General features: G+C 49.2%; 1 protein-coding gene across 2 annotated transcripts in view; it reads right to left on the bottom strand.

Moving 5' to 3' along the window:
- Ror2 (receptor tyrosine kinase like orphan receptor 2) overlaps positions 1-21,722 on the bottom strand; it is a 177,701-nt gene that overhangs the window by 8,328 nt on the left and 147,651 nt on the right. For both annotated transcript variants that reach the window (XR_012910359.1, XM_075969619.1), the window contains exons 3-6: positions 11,480-11,767; positions 10,645-10,675; positions 6,044-6,171; positions 1,062-1,376 (exon numbers count right to left, since the gene is read on the bottom strand). Coding sequence is in view for 1 of the 2 variants with exons in the window: in XM_075969619.1 (XP_075825734.1) it covers positions 1,062-1,376; positions 6,044-6,171; positions 10,645-10,675; positions 11,480-11,767 (762 nt within the window). In the remaining variant the exon portion in view is untranslated. The remainder of the gene's footprint in view (positions 1-1,061; positions 1,377-6,043; positions 6,172-10,644; positions 10,676-11,479; positions 11,768-21,722) is intronic.

Below are 21,722 nucleotides of genomic sequence, written 5' to 3'. Positions count from 1 at the left end.
ACCCGGGATGTGCAGGTTAAGCTTCACATGTATTTACTACAAATGCTCTCCTAAGACAAGTCTAATTCTTAACTCAGGCTCCATCCAACTTAGCGAGGTTAGTGATGTTATCACCGTCATAGGCACAGAGAGTATGTGAGTTTCAGTCTCTTGCTTGGGTCACAGCGTAAACCCAATGTCAAGGTGTGGATGTATGCCACGCTGGGTCAAGGACCTGACTGCCCTGGCAAGGAGTTGCCACTTTTGTACCACCCACGTGAACTACAGATATTAAATATCCCTGAGGTCCACAGGAAAGGAAGTCACAGGCCTGGGTCCCCCCATCTGTTTTGGAAGCACCGCTGAAGTCTTCAATGCTATTAGGAAATGGCTTTCCTCACTGATGCTGGCAGAGCTATGTTAGATCTACCCTGACTGGCCTCTGTCCCTCCTGCCAGGGATCATGGAGTTGACTAAACTTCCCCAGACTGGGGAAGGCGGGGAAACACAGGGTATGCTGTCATGGAGGAGAGATGGGGAGCATGCCGCTGCCCTGTGTGGGCCCAAAGAAAGGCCCCACCAGGTCAGATCTCAGAAGAATGGGACAGTCCCCTTCTTTGAGGTCAGACGGTCCAAGGACAGGCACCTAGGAAAGCTGGTCAGCCCCCATTCCCTTCTCTAGGGGTACATGGGCTGTCTAAGCTCTTGAAAGTTGTCCAAAGCAAGAAATCCTTGGGGCTAAGGAGACTAAGGGGTGCAGGAGCCTGGAGACCATTAAACAGGCTAGGAGGTTGGCCCTGCCACCCCAACGCTCTCAACATCGCTTGGAGTAGGAACCAAGATCACACTCAGGAAATTCCAGGTTCAAGAAGGACCCAGATGAGAGCCTGGGGCAGCTTAATTCCGAATCGCTAGTTCACAACCACTAGAGGGCGGTCCTGGGACTGTCTGCACTGTGGGCTCTGGCTGTGGTCCCGGCCCTGCTTTAGTAGGGCATAGGGGCCTTGGGGAAGCATAGAGGTGTTTGTTGTTGTTTTTGTTTTTGTCCTGGATCCTCAGCCGCGCACCCTCAGGACACTCACAGCGACCCAGCCTCTCGGCAGGAATCCCGATGCGCATGCAGTTCGCAGCATCAGGGCTCTCGGGCATGGGCAGCGCCTCACACTTGGGCAGCTGCAGCCGCATGAGGATGAGCGGGTTGGAGCGGGCGATGGTGTACTCCTGGCGGCACAGGTCATTCTCCAGGACCTCGCACTCATCCCGGCACAGCTCTCGCGGCTTGGGCACCCGAGAGCGAGCGTCGCACAGAGGGAAGACGAAGTGGCAGAAGGATGGGATGGCGAACTGTGAGCACTGGTCTGACAGGTGTGTAGAGGTGCCAATCATGGTGAAGGCAGCTGCGGGGAAAAGAGATTCCTGTGAGCGGTAGCACAGCCCCGCCCCTGCCCGAGGCCTTTTGATCAGCCATGCCACCTGGTCTCTGATCTGTCCCATCCCTAACACAAACCCTCAAGCCCCTACCCTTGGTTCTTGATCCTCTCCACCCTCTCAACTGCACCCCCCCATCCAAGATAGCCCCCACTCAGTCCCCACCTCTGGGTTCCCGGACACCTGCTTGACTTCTGCCTGGACTCCGCAACCCATCACGGAGCTGCAACCCCTAACCTGGGTGCCCATCTTGAAACACTGCTCCGCACCCCCATTATCCTATTCCAGACACATACACTTTCTGACAAACTCTGATGTACACCTGTGCCCTAACAGAATCATCACTCTAAATCAACCAATAGCCTTTAAGATACCGGCCCACTTTGGGCGTGGACTGAGGATCGCAACTCTTTCTTTGAGTTTATCCCCAAATAAATAAACCTTTGTTATACTCCATTCTGGGCTATTGTGGAACTCTTTTGTATGCCAACACCTCTAAGCTTTGCCCAAACCACAACCTTAGCACCCTCAGTGACCCGCTCTACAATCCTGAACCCCACCCCCCACCTCTCACTTCTTTGGCGACTCTGAGCACTGGACACCATGACCTTCACCTAACTCCAGCCCTGGAGCCTTGGCCTCACCCCACCTAACACCCAGCTCTAGGATTTATCTCCTGAGCATCTAGTATGGGTGTGGGCTACAGCGCAGGCTACGGAGCCTAGGGCTGTGGAACACAGCACAGGAAGGGGCAGGGCTCTAAGCAAGAGGTCTTCTGGGGTAAACCACGCTCACCACAGAGGCCCAGGCGGAGAGCATCAGAGGTGGGGATTAGGTATGCAGAAGAAGTGGGGAACTGAAGCAGCAGGGTTCCTCCACTGGGGCGCTCACGCCTCTAGTCCACATTTGTGTCTACTATCAGATATGGCCAGCAGGTGGCGCTGCTGCCGCTCCTTTATTCCCAGGATACAGGCCCAGGCCCCAGCTGCAGCTGGTGAGTCTGGTTCCAGCCCATTCTCATTTACTGTATTCAAGTGACATTTGGTCCCTCCATCCTTTGTGGACCTGTTTCTTTATTTGTAAGGTGATTAGGTGAAACCACACACATTAAACAAACTTCACACAGTACCTAAAAGATGGGTGGGATCCAGCTCTAGGCAGGGAGGGCGCTTCCACAGCCCCTGCCCTCATCTTTGCCCAGTCTGAATGCCATCCATTGGCCAAGCTCCACACAGAATACAGCCATGCAAATGTGGTTGGATAGTTTTACGTCAACTTGACACAGGCTAAAGCTATCTCAGAGGAGGGACCCCCGAGTAAGAAAACACCTCCATGAGATCAGGCTGTAGGCAAGCCTGTAGGACATTTTTTAAATTAGTGATTAATGGGGAGGGGCCTAGCCCATTGTGGGTGGTGCCATCCCGGGGCTGGTGACCTTGGTTCTAGAAGAAAGCAAGCTGCACAGGCCGTGGGGAGCAAGAAAGCAAGCAGCACCCTCCACGGCCTCTGCATCAGCTCCGCCTCCAGGCTCCTGCCCTGTGTGAGTTCCCGCCTCACAGTTTTGGATGATGAACAGTGCTGTGGAACCCTTTCCTCCACGAGTGGCTTTTGGAGTTTCATCACAGCAACAGTAACCATGACTAAGACATGTGGTCTACACCGTTGTGTCCTCGGAAGTCAGCCAATCTCGAGTGACTTCACAGTTCTGTGTGTCAGGCTTGGGGTAGCGCCAGCGTTAAAGAGCTTGTTCAGCAGAAGCCAGGCCCTTCAGATCATCAGAACAGCCAAAAGTCTGTCCCCCGATAAAAAGCCACACATTTAGAAACTCCTTATTCTACACCCTCCTCTGCCATCCAGAAAGGCTCCAGAGTTCGGCCTAGCCTCAGTCTCTTGATCTTCCTGCCTCAGCCTCCCAAGAGCTGAAAGCGCCGGCCTCCACCTCCAATGGCTCACTTGACCCCTTTTCAGAGCAGCTGTGAAGCCAGGCTGCGTGGCTATCCCAGTTTTCTGGTCCTCTCTCTGATCTTGTAAGCAAAGAGGAAGAGATAATGGCATGCAGGTCAGTCGTAGGCCTAGCTAGACTCAGCGTTTGCCAATTAGGAGAATGTCAAATTCATCGGGAGTCTAAGGGTATCGTTTTGAAAACTAACTCAAGGATGTCAGGGCACGTGGCTTCTCCCACGGGTAATTAAAGGTCTTTAATGAAACGAACCTGAGGAGGCAAATTCGAGTGTGCTGATCTATGAAGGTGAATGCTGCGTCCCCAAACCCACCAGCTCTGTGAAAGAGACTGGGAGTATTTTTGCTTAGGGACACACCCAGATTCTAAAACGTGTGCATATGCTTAGTGAGATCTCTGGTGGGGAAACCAGACTCAATACGGAATTTACTTGTTTCCCATTGGCCTCTTGCGCACCGTCTGAGGTGATTTTATATCACATTTTTAATAGATTTCTGCCTGAAAGAGCCCGTGCCTGCTGAACCAGCAAAGCCAGTGGGGAACAAGCTTGGCAGCGTCATGCTGGTTCTGGAGCTAATGATTCAAAGCCCACTGGAATCTGCGTCTGCGGAGCAGATGGGCCCTGCCTATGCGGAGTCATAGCATGAAGCAATCTGTCACCAAACCCCGAGGATTCACTGTTGCTTGAGATGCCATTCGAACATGTTTCTGGTAAGAGCGCCAACACTTCCTTCACAGAGTTTTCTCACCTACATGGCTTACACAGGTCATGCAGGCTCTGTGGGGACCATGGACTCAGCCTCTGAGTCAACGAGGGCGTTTTTCCACCTTAAGCTTCATGCCACCCTATGCTACTGCCAGGGCAGGGCTCTGCCGTCCTCTCTCCAAGCAACCTCGGCACCAGACCTCATCCCTGGATCTAACATGAAACCTGGTCAATAACTCCACAGAAAGCATCCAACTAAAGAGGGGAGCTGGGTACCTGTGCCCCTCCCCCACAGCTTTGTTCCCTCAGAGTCTGGGGAGGAAGAAGGCATCCTCCTTGGAGCATGGTGAAGAAAAGGGAGCAGGGCTGCGGGATTCCATCTGACTCATTTTCTTTCTAGAGCTTCTTCTGACCAAGATCCCACCAAGGGACCCAAGGGGGATGCAGAGATCGCACAGCAGTCAGTTGGCAAGGTCCTCAAGACACTGAGAAGCACAGCTTCGCTTCCTGTCTGACCTATTCCACCATACAGACCCAGAACCAGGTCTCCAGAATCCTGTCTTTGTTCTCTGGAGCTAAGGCCTGCGGCTTCGCTCGCTCACTGCCTCATCTCCTCTGCCCATCACTGTCTCCTTTCCCAAGTAGCTGGTACCAGACTGCGTACCTGTGGACCAGACATGGCACAGCTGCTGATGCAGGAATCCAGGAAAATCCAGAGCGACATTCAAGTAGATTGAAAGTGACCATGATGTCAGTGCCCCTGACACCCTTGGCCCGGTCGGGTTGTGAATGTGTGTGCATTCCAAACAATCTGTATCTGTTTACTGTGGTTTATGTTGTAATCAGCTGGCCTGGGCACCCTGCCCCTTTGAGAGACAAGCTCCACCTACTCCCAACCCCTCCCTTCAGCCAAGGCAAGAGGATCTCCCCCCTCCTCTGAAGTCCCCCCTCCTTCTCTCTCTCTCTGTCTCTCCTCTTATTCTGGAGAGGCAGCTTCTGCCTCTCTCTTCTCCTCCTCTCCCCTTCCCTTCTCCATCCATAACCCACTAAATAAACTCTCTACCCCAGCTCTCTCTACACGGCACATGTCTGTCTTTCTCCCCTGTAGGCCACTCAACAGGGGACCAACTGCAGCCCCTTGTGGGAGCCTCGGCTCCCACCACAATGGCTCCCACTGTGATGTGAAGAAGCCAGGGAACCTCAACAGGCTGGTGCCATGTAGCTTGGGATCTCAGTCTTGAAGCTGTGAACCAAAGAAGTGGCAGGAATTAATGCTGGCCTGCACCAGAGGGTTAGCTAGTCACCCTTGCTAGCCATGAACTCCTGCTGAATTATACCTGCCCTGGCTCCAGAGTTTTCACCCAGCCCCTAGGCCTTCCTTTGTGTTACAAATACCTTTTGTTGCCCTATGTGAATCTTGAGAGTTTCCCATGGATACAGAGTCCATGCTAAACTTGATTTAGGGGAAACCTGGAAAACCTAGCACCACCTGAATCAAGTCTTTGCACCTGGCATTGTATCCTTGGACGCTTCAGACAGTTTGTTTTGAGATGTGGAAATCTACTAGCTAAAGTGTAAATACAGGAAAAAATAAAGATGCCAAGAGCAGGGAAGGAAAGGCACTGCGCCCCTGCAGAGGCAGAGGGGTTCATTCTCAATGTGTCTGAGTCTTCATGTCACCAACCCGTGTGAACCCACATACCAGTGACGGGTTACACGTGACACAAAGAAACATTTCTTTATGAAGTGTTTAGTTCTGAGGGAAACGAGACTAACATGCTAACGTAAACACATGAGCTGGGGGTATTTTAGGGCAAAACCCGTTAGCAAGTGCAACCGTTTCTACGAAAGACCTTCTATTTCCTACTGCAAGAGACGTCATAAAACACGAGAGTGGCGACCAACTGTGCGCACGCACGGGTGCCTGCATAGGTGTTGGCCGTGTCCTGAGGAAACTGTGTGCTCCGTACCTGTGATTCGGTTTTCAATCTCCCCCTGCATCTGGAGAGAGTCCACGTAAATAGTCCGGTTCCCGATGAAACGCGCACAGGCGATCCCCCGGTAGGGCTGGCAGAAGCCATCTTCCTGATAGTCATCCCTGGGAAGAAACACACCTCTCTAAGTGACTGCAGAGGATGGATAGTCCACAAAGCGTTTTTAACTCAGAATTTTACAAGCCATTACTTTTTGCTTTATTTTGATTTGTCTGTTTCTTTCTATGACAGGGCCTTTCTGTTTAGTCCAGGCTAATTCTGAACTCACTCTTGTGGTCCACGCTGGCTATGAACTCTCAGGGGCTGTCCTGCCTCAGCATTCCAAGGGCTGGGATTACATAGTAGGTCAGCAATTTTTTACTTGGTCCAAATATTCCATCAGCATGAAAAACAGCACACAGTGGCCTGGTGCCCATTGCGTGGCTAACACGGGTGATGCTGACGCACACGAGGGGCTGAGGAGGGCAAATCTTTGTCCTCCACCTTTTTCAGAACTGGGTGTCTGCTGCTTGCTACTGTATACTCCAGGCTAGCTGACCTATCAGCTTCAGAGACTCTCCTAGCCCCTCCTTCCACCTCATAAAAACAATGGATTGCAGATGCACACACTACCACGTCCAGGTTTTGCATGGGTTCTGGGGATTTGAACTCAGGCTCTCATGGTTGCATAGCTAGCATTTTTATCCACAGGGCCATCTCCCTAGCCCATGAGTTATGCTTCCTATGATAGCAAGGCGCTGCATGTTGAAAATTGAGACCAGTGTCCCTCCTCCACGCTCCACGTGAGGCTGAGCTGAGCTTCTGAGGACTGCTGGTCTATGATCCTTTGCTGAGCATGCCCCTTACAATAAATCAGCCTGGCGTCTGAAGTCATCTGTAGCCACCGGCTTGTCAGTGCGACTTAAATTGTTTTTAAGCGTGTTATTTTTTTCCTGTAATTAGGATAAAGTCTGAACTAGACTTAAGAACATTCTCCTGAAAAAGCAGCAGGAGAACTGGGGTACAAGTCAATGGTGCTCGGCTTAGACACACTGGTGCACGTGACTGTGAGCCAGGTGCGGGGAGACAGACACTCATTATTCGACTGAGGTCCCAGGTCTGCAGACCACCGGGTAAGCTAGATTTGGGAATGAGGATTCTGGGGCCACAAGCACGCTGCTGGAGAAGAGGGGGGCAGTCTTGGATATGCTTAGTATCCAAATAAGTCAGGAAATAGTAGGGCTTAGGACATGGCTCCGAAGGTGACTTTCAAAGTACCGAGAACTAGCTTAGTTTACTTTTGAACCATTCAAAAGCATAAGGCACTTTCTTGAAGCAGTGTGACTCACACACCCATGCCCTTCAAGGTTGGCAGAGGACAACAGAATGAGGATGGGGCTTTAATGCTGAGGCTCCAGGAAGCCTCACTGCTGGCCACCCCTAATTGTTCGTGGTCTGGGGGTATATGGGCTGATTATAATGAACATGAGCCACCCTAAGTTAACACAGCGTAAACAAAACCAAGCCCACGTAGGAAATGTCAGGCATGCATGATCCCCTGGGCATCGTCCCAACTGTACCTGCGTGAGCCTACAGGAAAGGGAGGCGCCACCCTTTCTTAAGTTTTTGTTACCAACACACACCTTCCTCACCACCAACTGAAGGCACACAGAAGGGTGGCAAATCCCTCAACCACCTACGACACCCACCTGTCTTGTGCTGCACAGCCGCAGAAGCCGCAGGCTGCCAGTACCAACATATGCTCTGAGGACAGAAGGCAGGGCTCACCTTCCTGTGTAAGGGCCAACAACAGATCCCCCCCTCCCCATATCACCCTCTGGCAGGATGAACTCAGCCTCCCTTGTCAGTCACTGTCCTGCCTTCTACACCTACAGGACAGACCAACCGACCCGAGGGCAGCCAGGAAGGCTATGTGTCTGTCAAGGAAACAGACCCACAAAGGAGCCACTTAGCAGGACAGACTGGTCACTTCTAGAACACATAGAGAACCAAGGGATTATTTACTGTAAGTTCACCATTTTGCTTTTCATTTTGCTGAACTGCTGGAGAAATGGTTACAAAGGTTAGTATAAGACTGTCAAAATCAATAGGAAAGCTGGGCAGTGGTGTCGCACGCCTTTAATCCCCACACTTGGGAGGCAGAGGCAGGCAGATCTCTGTGTGTTCGAGGCCAGCCTGGTCTACGAGAGCTAGTTCCAGGACAGGCTCCAAAGCTACAGAGAAACCCTGTCTCGAAAAAACAAACAAACAAACAAACAAATCAATAGAAAGAATGAAGTCATGGCCACAGAAAGGGCCACCACCTCAGTGACAGGGATACAATCAAAGACAGTTCTCTGTCCACCTATGGCAGCCACCAGAGACTGGAGTTAACAACTTGAGGGAATGCTGATCATAGCATGAAAGATTTCAATTAGGCATGACAATAACCTAGACCAAGCAACCTATTTACAATATGGTGAGTATAGTTAAGAACAATGTATAATTAAGAATTACTAACAAACAGATTTTACTTGTTCGTGTCACACACACACACACACACACACACACACACACACACACACACCCCACACGGTAATTATGTGAGATAATGCATATACTAACTGGCCCGATTAGGCCATTCTACAACATGTAAATATATCAAGACATCATGCTGTAGTCTGTAAACACATGTAAGGTTTTGGTGCTGGGGTCTGACCCCAATGTGTTTTGTATGCTAAAACTTCTACTGTCAAGCTACACTCTTAAGACAAATTTTAGTGTTTATTCTATTTATTCATTATTTTGTGTGGTGTATCTGGAATCGAACCTAAGGCCTGAGAATGCTAGGCAAGGGCTCTGGTCGTTTTGTTTTGTTTTAAGTACAAAGTCTCACAAAATTGCCCAGGCTAGCCCTAAACTCCTTCTGAAACCCAGGCTAGCCTTGAACTCTCCTCCTGCCTCAGCTTCCCACATAGCATGTATTACAACCCTGTACCAAGAGGCCTGGCTGTACACGTTTTCATTTGGCAATTTAAAGAATGAATTAATTACATTCAAAGTCAGATTGACTCAGCACTAAGTAAAGAGAATAACTAGCTCACACTAATATTCTAAGTCTGTGACGTCATCCCACAACAGGAAATCTGTTCTGGAGCAGAATGTTGCCATTGTGAAAGCTACAGTCACCTTTGTATCTGTATTGCTAGATGTAAACACTATATAGGGTAAACACTGTAGGTATCCACACCAAAGTGTTTCGGGACAGGTGTGAAGCTATCTGCAACACACTATGAAGTAAGGAAGAAATCAGATGGATGGATGGATGGATGGATGAATGGATGGATGGATGGATGGATGGATGGATGGATGGATGGACAGATGGTGGTAGAAAGATACAATAAAGCCAGCAGATTTGTGAGGGCTTGGTTGTGGCTGGTGGTGCCTGCATGCTTGCTCTAAAACTCCCCCAACACTTCGTGTTTGACATATTTCATCATAAAACATTGGGGATACTTTAGAGCAAGGCAGGAGGGAGTGGTTCTGAAAGGAAAACTCACTCCTCACCCATTGCTCTGTGAATTCACTATTAGTGCAACCTAAACAGAGATTAATCAGAGTAGATCAAGGAAACTGGGATATTCCGTAAAAACACACAACACGAAAAGCCCAGGAATTCTTCATAAACAAGGAAAATATTTATTGCCACCTAGGGGTTGGCTAAATGGCTCAGTGAGTAGAGAGACCTGCCCAAGTCTCAGTTCTAATCCCTAGGACCCCTAGGATGGAAGAAGAGAACTAATTCCTCCAAGTCACACTGTGACCTCAACATGTTCATCACCTGGTGGGTCCCAAGGCCATGTGGAAATGGGAACCAGTGAACAAGTTCTGCTCAGAGATCTGAAGGGCCTTATCGGGAAGAATGATTGCCACTCAGGCAATGGAAAGAGTAACTCTCCAGGCAGAGAAAAACCTAGAAAGCCACAATGTAGAGGCATTCCCAAGTGGCTGGGCTGCGGAGGAGTGGTGTTTTACAGGGAAACGAAAGGCCCAAATTCAAGGTCAGAATCCATCAAGAACTCCCTAAAGACCCATGAGCCTCAGACTCCTCCTTAAGACGGATGTGAGAACCTGCTACAGAGGGGTCCTAAGGCTCAGGGCACACCTATAAACTGCAGGTGCACGGGGAGTGGGGGGTGGGGTGGCAGGGATACAGATCAACGGCAGAGCCTGTGCAAGACCCTGGGTTCAATCTTTAATCCCAGAAAAAAAAAACAGGAACTGCAGATTGTGGTGCTAGATTGCAAAATGAGAATGAATTCCACGTCCACAAACACCCCCGTGGGAATCTGGTGAGCAGGTTTAGAGATCCCATTCCGTTGCCCTGTGCAATCATGGTAGCTGAAAGCAATTCACATCTGTTTTTACGATACTGTAAGTTTCCCAACACCAATTAAACGCCCATTTATCTGAGTTCCGAGCCAGCTTCCAGCAAACTCAGGAGTATAGGCACGGCCATTGTAGGGTTCTCACCCTGGATTCTCATGTTAAGAGAAATGCTCAGGATGTCAGTCGAGTGTCCAGAGATGGATACTTACTGGAAATTGTGGTTCGGGCTGTGTGTCGGACCTAAAACGTCAAACAAAAAGACAAGTTATTCACATGGCCAGTGATAAACACGGGCAGCCCAGCAGCTCCTCTGTGGCCAGCTGTTCTGTGGCTTTGGACTCTCCTTCCACTCATGAGGACATGCCAGTGACATCAGACACCCTAGAAACAGAACTTTCTGTATATGAGCACAAGTGGGCAGTTTTCCTGTCCCTGCTCGTTCCTCATCTAAACTTTAACCACAAAAATCTGTTCCACTCCTTAGAGCTGGCTCTAATGTGAGCCCAGATGACAGGCCCAAGACATTCATTGCTGGATCAAAGAGGGATCATTTACTGCTGCCATTTTATCCTATTGCTCCATGTGTATATGTGCCCTATATTCCTGCCCAGGGGAGCCAGCTTTATCCATGTATGATGGGTGTGCACTTGGGAAAGAACCACAGAAAAAGCAGCAGGCGAGCCCTGGCCAGTGCAGTGGAGCCATTGTGGTCTTAGGCTCTGGCCTTTGCAGTCTGTGGCATTGTCACCAAAATCCTGCGGCCTGGTGTCCGGCCACGTGGTCTTGCTAAACTCATCCCTGCTCACCTTGTGTGTCTGGGGTGCTTTCCTGCGGCCTGTGTTTACACACTGCTCCATTTGTGATCATTCTCCTTTCCTACCGTAGACAGGCTCAGGAGCTCCTGAGCTCCACACGGGAGGCCCCTGGGGTGTTTTCCTGGATTTCTGCTGACCTGTGCATGCTCAGCTACAAAATTCAAACACATCCCGTGCTCCGCACTGAGGACGCTATCTGCTAGCATCCGCCTCTGCTGTCCCCACTCACCGAGCCGCACATACAGAACTCCGGTGGCTGTGATGGTCTTCAGCCCATTGGTAGCCACGCACTGGTAGTAGCCTGTGTCTGTCGTGTCCAGGTCTTGGATCCGCAGCCTCGAGCCATATTCTGTCTTCCGGATGATGACTCTGCGTGGCTCTTGTACAACCGGGGCATCGTTCTTCAGCCACCGCACGTTGGGGGGTGGGTTTCCCGCCACCTTGCAGTGCAAGATGGCCGTCTGGCCCTGGACAATGGTGATATTGTTGACTGGCTCCAGAAAATTCAGGAAGTAACCTGCAGGGGATGGGGTCACAGAGTGCAAACACAGTAAGGTCAGGAAGAAGGGCCTGGGCTCCTGCGAAAGATCGTTGAGGGGGACGGTGTCCGTTCTCATTTGCATACGGCACTTCCTTAAAATACTGCTTGGAACACTGAGTCAGTGAACTCAAGTGATGGCTTCTGGGACACACGGTCTGGTTTGAGGGCCGCTGGTCACACTTTGCCATCCTATTTGCGCATGGCAATCTTAGACGTGATCTGGCCTTCTGTATTTTGCTTATGACTGTTTCTCTGACAGGTCTCACTCTAGCCCAAGCTGGCCTGGAACTCATTATGTAGCTTAGGCTGGCCTCTAACTCACAGCAATCCTCCTGCCTCAGCCTCCCAAGTGCTGGCTGGAATACAGGTTTTGGCATGAATGGCAAGTGGTTCTGTTTTAGAAGACTTGATTGAATGCATATAACTGAGACATTTATGTTCATGTCCTGGCCACAGCCCTGAGACGCATGCCTGGACAAAGCCTCTCTGATACACACCTTCGCTCCGGAAGGCACACTGTAGCCCTTCCATACTGTCTAAGGTCTTTTGGGTTTTATTTTATTATCATTATTATTATTTTTTTGAGACAGGGTCTCATGTAGCCCAGGCTGGGCATGAACCTTCTGTCTCAAACTCCAGAGCACTGGGATTACAGCTGTTTGCTGCCATACCTGGCTGGGGACCCTTATAAGTGTGAAAATCACTGACAAAACCCACAGCATTAACTAGGCCCATGGTGTGGCTCCTCGGAAGGTGTTCCCTGACTGCTGTCTCTCTGTAAAAGAAGCTCTATCATGCCCCTCCACCTTCCTAGTGTCCATTACAACATCACGGCACATCTGTTAAGTCACAATGAGGCATGTACATGTTGACTTCAAGAGTGACAGCTGCTACTTTGGTGGCATTTTCTCTTAAATTAAATTCTGAACCACCTTATTACGTTCCTTGCAGACATCCGATCTCTGATGGAGAAAGGCCTGCGGTGTGGGTGCAGGTCGGGCTAAGTTCTGGAAGGCACTGAAGCAGTGCAGTCCAGTTCCTACTTTGGACCTCATCCGCAGAAGAGAGTTCTAACTTTCTTCACACAGACCTTCCTGTTTTACTTTTCAGGTCGATCACCAGCCACTCTGTAATTTTCCTTAGTGAAGTGCATCATTTTTATTCCGATCGTGTTTTGACCACATGGTGAAAGGTTTGTAAGAAAACAGCAATCTTCTTCGACATACACTGATTTCCTAGAACCACTCTTAACAGACGTCTAAAACATCACGGTATAAAACAGCACACGTTTGTTACTGCACACACAGGAGGGACACAAAGGCAAAACTAAGGGTCTTGGCGGGGCTGCTTCTGTCCTGAGGGTCTGAGTGTGAATCTGTTTGTGTTTGCTCCTCCCCGGGGACCACCCTTACTCCTTGGCTCAAGACTCCTTCTTTAACTTTGTCGTCATCGCACGCCTACTGTGGTCTCTTGTCCTTCTGCCTCCCTTTTGTAAGGGCTCTGGGTTACCCTGGGGTCACCTGTAAACCCAGGGTGATCTCCCCATCTACAAACCTTACTGACGCCTACTGAGGCCTTTGCTGTGCAAGCAGACACAGTGGCAGGACACAAACATTAGGGCATCATGAACTCCGAGGATGCCATTATTGTGCTGTCCTCTTGGTCACAGGAGCTTCGGAGCCGTTGTCTTGGATTTTTACATAGCTTCACTAACAATACAGCCTTTTGTTGTGAATTCCCACCCCTCTCCTGCCTTTTCGTCAATTGCTTGGTCCATTATTTGGGTAGATTAAAAGCCAATAAAAGTTGAAATACTACAGCACACAGAAATCAAGGCTAGACATATCTCCACAAACAACATAAAAAATTGACGGCTACCTTTTGCCATACTTGACCTAGAACATTTAAGGTTTCTGGGATACAATGGAAAGTCTCTGGACCCTTACTTGTCCCTCGAGGGAATGACCATCCATCATCCCGTTTGTATTATTTTATAGATTCAGGAACTTTCTCTCAACAGGCCACCTCCTCCAGTTGCCTGCTTTCACTCAAACTGGTTTATGTTGGTACCGTTCCTTAATTACTGTGTAATAGTCCACTATATAAACAAATCACAGCTTTGTTACTCATTTCCCCGCGGAGGGGCAGTGAGGCGTTTCCACATTTGGGTTTCGAAGGGTCTACTGACTGCGTGCACAGCTGGTCCTGTGTGTGTTCAAAAGTCCCTCAGAGGTACCTGCAGGAGGTGGAGGTCCAAGTCCTGGGAGCTATGGCGTCTCCAAGTCTCTGCAGATGGGTACCCTATGCATACCCGAGTTAAGGTGCCCCCCACCACGACTTTGACAGTACTGGTCTTGGGGGTCTTCGCGGTGCTTGTCATTCAGCTGCGTGTGATGAAGCACCACACTGCTGTGTGCAGGAATCAGTGTGTGTAGGAAGTGGTTTTAGAAGTCCTCGCAAGCACCAGGTCTTCCAGAATGTTTCTTGGACACTGAGTGTCTTTTTAGGAATGGTCTATTCGTCGTCTTCTGTTCTTATTTCCCGTTTTCTACAGTTAATTCCTTCCCTATTAACAACAAGGTGTCAAAGCTGAAATCACCCTTCAAGTCTCTCTCTAGCTCCATAGTAAATCACTTTAATCTTCCTATATTTGGTCAGACTCAAGTGGCTTGTAATTCACTTTAAGGCTTTTTATTTTAACCTATGAATTACTAAAGGTGTGCCTTTTCACATCTGCTAATTTATTTACATGCATGTGCGCATGTGAACACTGGCCACCACATGCATGTGGACGTTAGAGGAAGCAGACAGTTCTTTCTTCTTCCTCCATCTGGGTTCCAGGGAACAAATTAATAACTTCCGACTAGGCCATTTCACCAGCTCTAAAGGTTTTGTGGGCTTTTTTGTTGTTGTTGTTTTGTTTGTTTTTAAGAAAAACAAATTTTAGGGACCAGCAAGATGGCTCAGGGGATAAAGGTGCTTGCCACCAATCCTGATGATCTGAGTTTAATACCAAGGACACACACACCATGTACACACACACACTTCAAATAAGAGAGAGAGGGGATGGGGAAGAGAAAGAAAGTGAGTTGCAAAATTTTGAATGCTGGAGAATCCTGAGCACTGGCTGCTCTTCTAGAGGACCCAACTCCAATCCCCAGCATAAGCATGGCAGCTCACAACCATCTGTGATTCCGGTTCCAAGGCATTCAATGCCCTCTTCTAGCTTCCACGAGCACCAGGCGTACACGTACCAGACAGAGAGACATGAAGGCAAAACACCCACAAACATTAAAGGCAGAGGGGGGACGACAAAAACACCAAAGACAACATATGTTTTTCTTTGAAAAAAAAATCTTTTACATAATGATGATTCTTTGAGGCCAACAAGGTTCTCTAAAAGATTCAAGCTGGATTGGTTCTTGTAGACAGTTCACATATATTGGGCAGCGATGTGTTTCCTCGGCCTGACTGTCACAGAAGTCTGTAGGTGCCTGTTCAGTCAAGCTTTGCCTGCTTGCTGTTGACAATTTTTCTGGGTTTCAGTTGTTTCAATGAGGTATTTGCTCACTGATTCTCTGTCAAATAGCTGTCCACAATTCTCTTGATTTCCGCTTAACTACTAGAAACCTTGTGACTTGGGGCATCAAACTCCAGAGTTTACTGTATCATTTGGTCCTTAGGTCACCGCGGGAGGCATCGTCTAGAAGGACACTTTATGATTCATCAAAGGCAACTCAAGGTTCTTCTGGCTAAAGCTCTACTTTCATCTGCTTAATAGTCTACCATTTTTATGATAATGCATTGTTTATGAACCTTATAAATTATATATAATTTAACACTTGAACTTACTAATGTTTTAATATATGAATTTTAAATTTGTTTTGATGCTTTCATTTTGCCTCTTAAATCTCGGTTACTTTATTTTAAAATGAATCTTTAAAAAACTCTCCATTTTTCCTCTTAACTACTTTGACAGCTATAGTTTGTTAATTAGTTTAACTGATTTTAATCTGCATCAAGCCTCATCTGACAATGCTTCCCAAACACAAGAACCTTTAAATGCTGAAATACAAAGCTCCCACTTCTTGGGAGTGCCGCAGGACAGGAGCTTTGCTTGAGAGCCTTGCACACAATGCCTCAGGGCTGTGGACCCTGTGGGCTGGTTCATTTTAATGGCTTCGTAGTAAGACTCAAAACTCTTGACGAAGCCGGAGCAGTGTAACTGTCTCCATAGTTGGAAGATTTCTCAGGCCTGACATGGAAATTCCTTTATTTTATTTCAAGTTTTATTAAAAGTTCACTTGATTTTTAGCCTGACCCATCACGTCTCTTTGAAAGTAAACTTACAAGATCCAGATCCAAATGAATCAGAAACATTACTGCACTTATTCTCATCAGAATCTTCTAATCCTGTGTGCTCTTCCCCACCACCACAACATGTACCTGGAGCTCCTCCACCCCACAGCTTTGGCTCTGACACACATAGCTGCTCTTTGGCCAGGGCATCTATGTCTTATTGGCATCTGTTTTCTGAAGTCCATAGACAGGTCAAGTCTGCAGCACGGCCACAGGCTACCCCATTCTTCACCATGTGCCCAACCATGTGACATCATTAGAATCTAAATTCCTGTCACAGGTCACTTAAACTAGAGGGCCCAGGAAAACCAGGTTGTTCTCCAAGGCTGCAAATGTGGAGAGCTGCTTAGAGCTGGCAGACCTGGGCTCTTGCTTTTAATCCTCTCTCTTTCTGGTGCCTGGGCACAGCTCCATCTTGCTTGTACGTTTGCCAAAGCATTTACACCGTTTCCTAACATTTTACCAAGCACGTGTGTCGCTGACCTGAGTGTGCTGCCAAGTTAGCTTGGCCCACCAGTCTCCCCATCATCAATTCTCCTGAGGCCAGAAGTGAAAGCCAGAGAGCAGGCTCCCTGCAGACTGAGTACAATATCCCTTCCCCTCGGGCTTGAATTTGCAGCCGGCTAGCTAACCTCTCAGCTTCATTTCTCTGACAGCTAAAATACGAGGCTTGCACTAATCGTTTTCTAAGCCCTCCATCAGCTCGCAGACGTTTCTGTGAGCATCCCCAAACCTCTCTAGAGGACTGCTCAGGCTATGAGGAGCCAGGCAGCACTGACACAGAATTTCCCTGACATGGACCCGTCTAGCATAGACGGAATAGAACCCCCACCCACCCCTCTTCCGTTCATGCAGAAGAGTTTCCATTCTGTGCCGAGGCATCCTTAACTGCTATGCAAAGGGCCTCCTCTCTGCAGTGGCCTGGCCAGCCCTGTGCAGGGACAGAGACCAAGTGTTAGAAGACCCCAGAGGCTACAAGAGAATTACACCACTAGGCAGCCGCTCCCTTCTGCCCAGAGGCTACAGGAGAATTCCATCACTAGGTAGCCGCTCTCTTCTGCCCAATGCACACAGATCAATAATGGTTTTTATAACCCAACCAACTGCCCAGATAGTCACCAATGTTGTCAGATGTCTTAGGAGCCTGGGGATTGGCTTCCTGACCAGGACAATCTGGAGTAGGAAGGAAATAAAGAAAGCCCCCTGTGCCTGGGGTCACAAGGTCACAGGGCTTAGATTGGTGGCAAACAAAACAGACAATTACCTGGAGGGGCAAGTGAAAAGGAGACCCAGAAGGTCACAGGAGGGATGGAAAGCTGCCAACCCTGGAGGAAAATATTTACAGGTCAATAAACCAGCCAGAGGCCAGAGCAGGGGCCTGGGTTCAGGCTTCTCTGATTGAGTCATCCAGCCCAGACTCACTAATGGGGGAAACAGGAGGGAAGCAGAGGCACTGGGGAAAGTAAGAAAACAAAGGGTAGGTGGGGGAGGGGGCTTGAGAGAGCTCAGCCGGGGAAGTGCTGAAGGAAAGCCTGAGGCAAACCCCAAACCCCAAAATACCAGCTGTGGTGACATGTGCTTGTGACCCCAGCACTGGGGAGGTGGAAGCTGTGATTCCTGGGGCTCACTGCCCAGCCAGCCAGCCACGCCAGTGAGATCCAGGAGAAAGGGAGAGACTGTCCAAAAATCAAGGTAAACAAATGGAGTCCAGGGAACGAACACTAGGGTTTTCCTCTGGACTCTACATGTGCGCATACATGTAAACGTATAACCTCCTGGGCTTTGCACGCATATATATACATGGGCATATATAACCTCCCACAAGTGCACCTGCACACACACGAATGTGAAAACTCAAACACACACTGTGCGGGGAGGGGGAACCTCCTGAGAGATAAAAACAAATGATCATACTGTTTGAACTCTAAGGAGTGATCGATGTCCCTTAACGGTGTTTGCTGTTGTTATTCATTCATTCATTCATTGTGGGAGGCTGGGGGATGAGTCTCTATCAGGCTGATGGTGAATCATTTATGTAGCTAAAAATAACCTTGAATTTCTGCTCCTCTTGCTTCTTCCTTCCGAGTGCTGGGATTACAGGCATGGACCTCCCTGTCCAATCTATGCAATTCTGGAGGTCAAACCCAGGACTCAGTGCATGTTGGGAACCACTCTTCATCTGAGCCCACTCCCCAAATCTTATGTTAAGCTCTGACCCCAGGTAAGCGTGAGTGCAGTCGTATCTAGTTTGGGGGTCACTGGGGATACCCTCAATTTAAGACGAGCAGACTCTGAAGCAATGACCGGGTCCTGTTAAGCCATGGTGGAGCTGGACACAAACACAGAGCGAAGGAGTCAGAAGGTGGAACACCGCTTCCCCAAGAGGAGCAGTACCAAGGAATGCTGAAGGTCGCCTGCAACTCCGAAAGCTCAGAGAGACAAGGAACAGTGTCAGAGACTAACAATCAGGGCGCAAATTCTGTAACGTAAACTGGACCTTGGTACTGGGGAGATGCTCGGTTGGAAGGTATCTACTCGAAAAGCACAAGGGCCCGAGTCCTACCTCCCAGCACCCACATACAAAGTCGGGCACAGCAGCACACAGCTGTAACCCCCCAGCACCCATATACAAAGCCTGGCAGAGCAGCAGCACACAGCTGTAACTCCCGCTCTGGCCAGCCAGCCCAGCCCCATTTGCTGCCTCCAGGAACTGAGGGACACTGCTTCTCAAACATCAAGATGGACGGCCATGGAGGAGTGGAGGCTGCCCGCCCGCCTCCATGAACAACTGCACACAAAAGTTTGCACACACAGGTGGACACCATATACGGTACACTCACACACAGAAAGCACCTGGGGTCTGGACAGTCTCAGCAACCACTCGGGCAGTTCTGTAGGTGCAGTTCCCATGTCCTAACCACAGAGCTGAATGTGGAGTCTGTGTTCGCAGTGGTTACACACAGGCTGGAACCTGGAGTCTGTGTTCTCAGTGGCCACACACAAGCTGCCTCTGCTTGTAGTCAGAATCCCATTTTCTTTGTTACCTGATTAGAATTGGGGACCTAGGCTTCATGCAAAAACCCAACAATATATACACGGACCTGCACAAATCTCACAAGGCCCCAAAGCAATCCGAAACAGACTCAATACATTTGCACGTGGATCCACACGACCTACAAGAACCAGGAAAGAAAGGTTCGGCGAACAGAGAGCAGCGAGCATCGTCTCCATGGTAACCCATACATTCACGGCTAAAGTGTGATGGCAGCTACCCTCATGCTGGAACGCTTCCTCCATCTGAGCCTCTGTGGCTACAGAGGACAGACGGAGGACAGGCGGAGGACAGACGGAGGACAGGCGGAGGACAGGTGGCACCGCCTGTCCTGCCCGCTCTCCAGGCTTCTTTCTGGTGTTTCGGGACACGCTGTGTTAATAAACGTGCTGTCTGGCAGGTTCAAGCTTCTGCCTGGCTACTGGATGTGGACCAGATGGAAACCAGTATCAGCAGAAACACTAAGTACTACATTCCTTAAAAGGTCACAGCTCATCCCCCAAGCTACCAGTGAGACTTCTCGTGGGCTGAACAAAACTTTTCCCCGCTTGCCCAGTTATAAAACACTTAGTGCTAAAGAATGAAGAATCCCACATGGAAATGCAGAGCTTCCAGGTCTTCTCTGGGTCTCTACAAGTCATTCTGTGAGGCGTGGTGTCCCCTCTCTCTAAATCGCTGCCGCACTCACACTTGGTGACACCTATTCTCTCTTACCCATCCCAGTGTTCTCCACTGTTGTATTCTCTCCGTGTCCCCACATGGAACGGCTTCAGCTTGGGTCACGGAGCACATGGACCTTCTGTGATAGTTTGACTGTATCTGGTCCCCAAATGCTCCTAAGGAGTGGTCCTATTAGGAGGTGTGGCCTTGCTGGAGGAACTGTGATCTTGATGAGGGCTAAAAGACCTTGAGGCTAAAGGGCACACCTTTAATCTGGGCCACACCTTCGGTTGAAAGTGTGTCACTATGGGGGTGGGCTTTAAGCTCTTTTTCTCAAGCTTCACTCCCTGTGACAGTCAGTTGACTGTTGCTTGCAAGATGTAGGGCACTTGGTTATTTCTCCAGCACCATGCCTGCCTGCATGTCGCCATGCTCCGCGCCATGATGGGCTGAACCTCTGAACTGTAAATGTTTCCTATATTAGAGTTACTGTGGTCATGGTGTCTCTTTACAACAATAAAAACCTAACTAAGACCCCTTCCTGCCGGGCGGTGGTGGCGCACGCCTTTAATCCCAGCCTTTAATCCCAGCAGAGGCAAGGCGGATCTTTGGGAGTTCGAGGCCAGCCTGGTCTACAAGAGCTAGTTCCGGGACAGGCACCAAAAGCTACAGAGAAACCCTGTCTGGAAAAACCAAAAAAAAAAAAAAAAAAAAAGAGAGAGACCCCTTCCTTATGAAAATGAGAGGCATCAAAGGATTCAACAAAGCAGAATGGATGGGTAAGTGCGATGTGCCAGGTGGTGTCGGGGTCTGGTTAAGCTACAGTGACCAAGATGCTATCTTATTCAGAAACCAGACAAGGCTGAGGGTGCATTTTGGCAGTAAAGCACACACTAAACATGCATGGGGCTCTAACTCAGTTCTCTGAGCACACGTGGACATTAGTTAGGGTGTTCCTACGTGTGCTCATACGAGCACACACACACATACACACTGGGAGGCAGGCCTTCCCAGTGATGTCAGGGTGATTCTCAAGAGCCTTTAGCAAAAGGAGCTGTTGCAGAGTCTGGGACCAGCTCTTGCGAGAAATAACTTTGTTACTTGAACCTGGAGCAGGGTTGGACTCAGCACAGAAAAGAAGAATAGGGCTGAGTAGACACTGTTCATGATTCACAGAATCTTCAGAGCTGAGAAGAGTGCATGGCTACATCAGGAGAGAAAAACAGTGCGCGTGGGCGCGCGCGCACACACACACACACACACACACACACACGTATGCAGAGCCTGCAGAGCTGTGTGCTGGGGGTGGAGGGTGAGGAGCTGCACTGTCCTGTGAGGAAAGTCGAAGGAGGAGGGGTTAAGACTCATCATGTGATTGGTTTGTCTGGTGACCAAACACAAGACTGCACGTGCCACGCACACACTCTATCACTGAATCACACCCTCTCTGCAAGTTTTGTTTAAGGTTGTTTGGAAGCATGCTGCTTAGACTTGCCCCAAACTCCTGGCTCAAGCAATCCTTCCACCTCATCCTCCAAACTGAGACCACAGCCACATGCTGTTTCACCCACAAAAGTCCTCTTAGGGTTGCTTTTAAAATTTATACGTGTGGGTGTTCTGCAGTGCACACAGAGGCCAGAAGAGGGCGTTAGAACCCCCTGGAACCGGAGTCCTCAATAAGAGCAGCCAGTGGCTCTCAGCCACTAAGCCACCTCTCCAGCCACAACAACTCTTCTTTTAATAGAAATTTTATATCAGGCCTCATTCCTTGAAATGCTTAATCTTTTAATTTCCCCTACAGAATCGTCTTTTCTTTTATTAGTGCTGGTAATCAAACTCAGGCCTAACAGTCTAGACACA

Source organism: Microtus pennsylvanicus, chromosome 4, assembly GCF_037038515.1.
Source record: "Microtus pennsylvanicus isolate mMicPen1 chromosome 4, mMicPen1.hap1, whole genome shotgun sequence".
Taxonomy (NCBI): domain Eukaryota; kingdom Metazoa; phylum Chordata; class Mammalia; order Rodentia; family Cricetidae; genus Microtus; species Microtus pennsylvanicus.
This window is presented reverse-complemented; position numbering and strand designations above follow the sequence as displayed.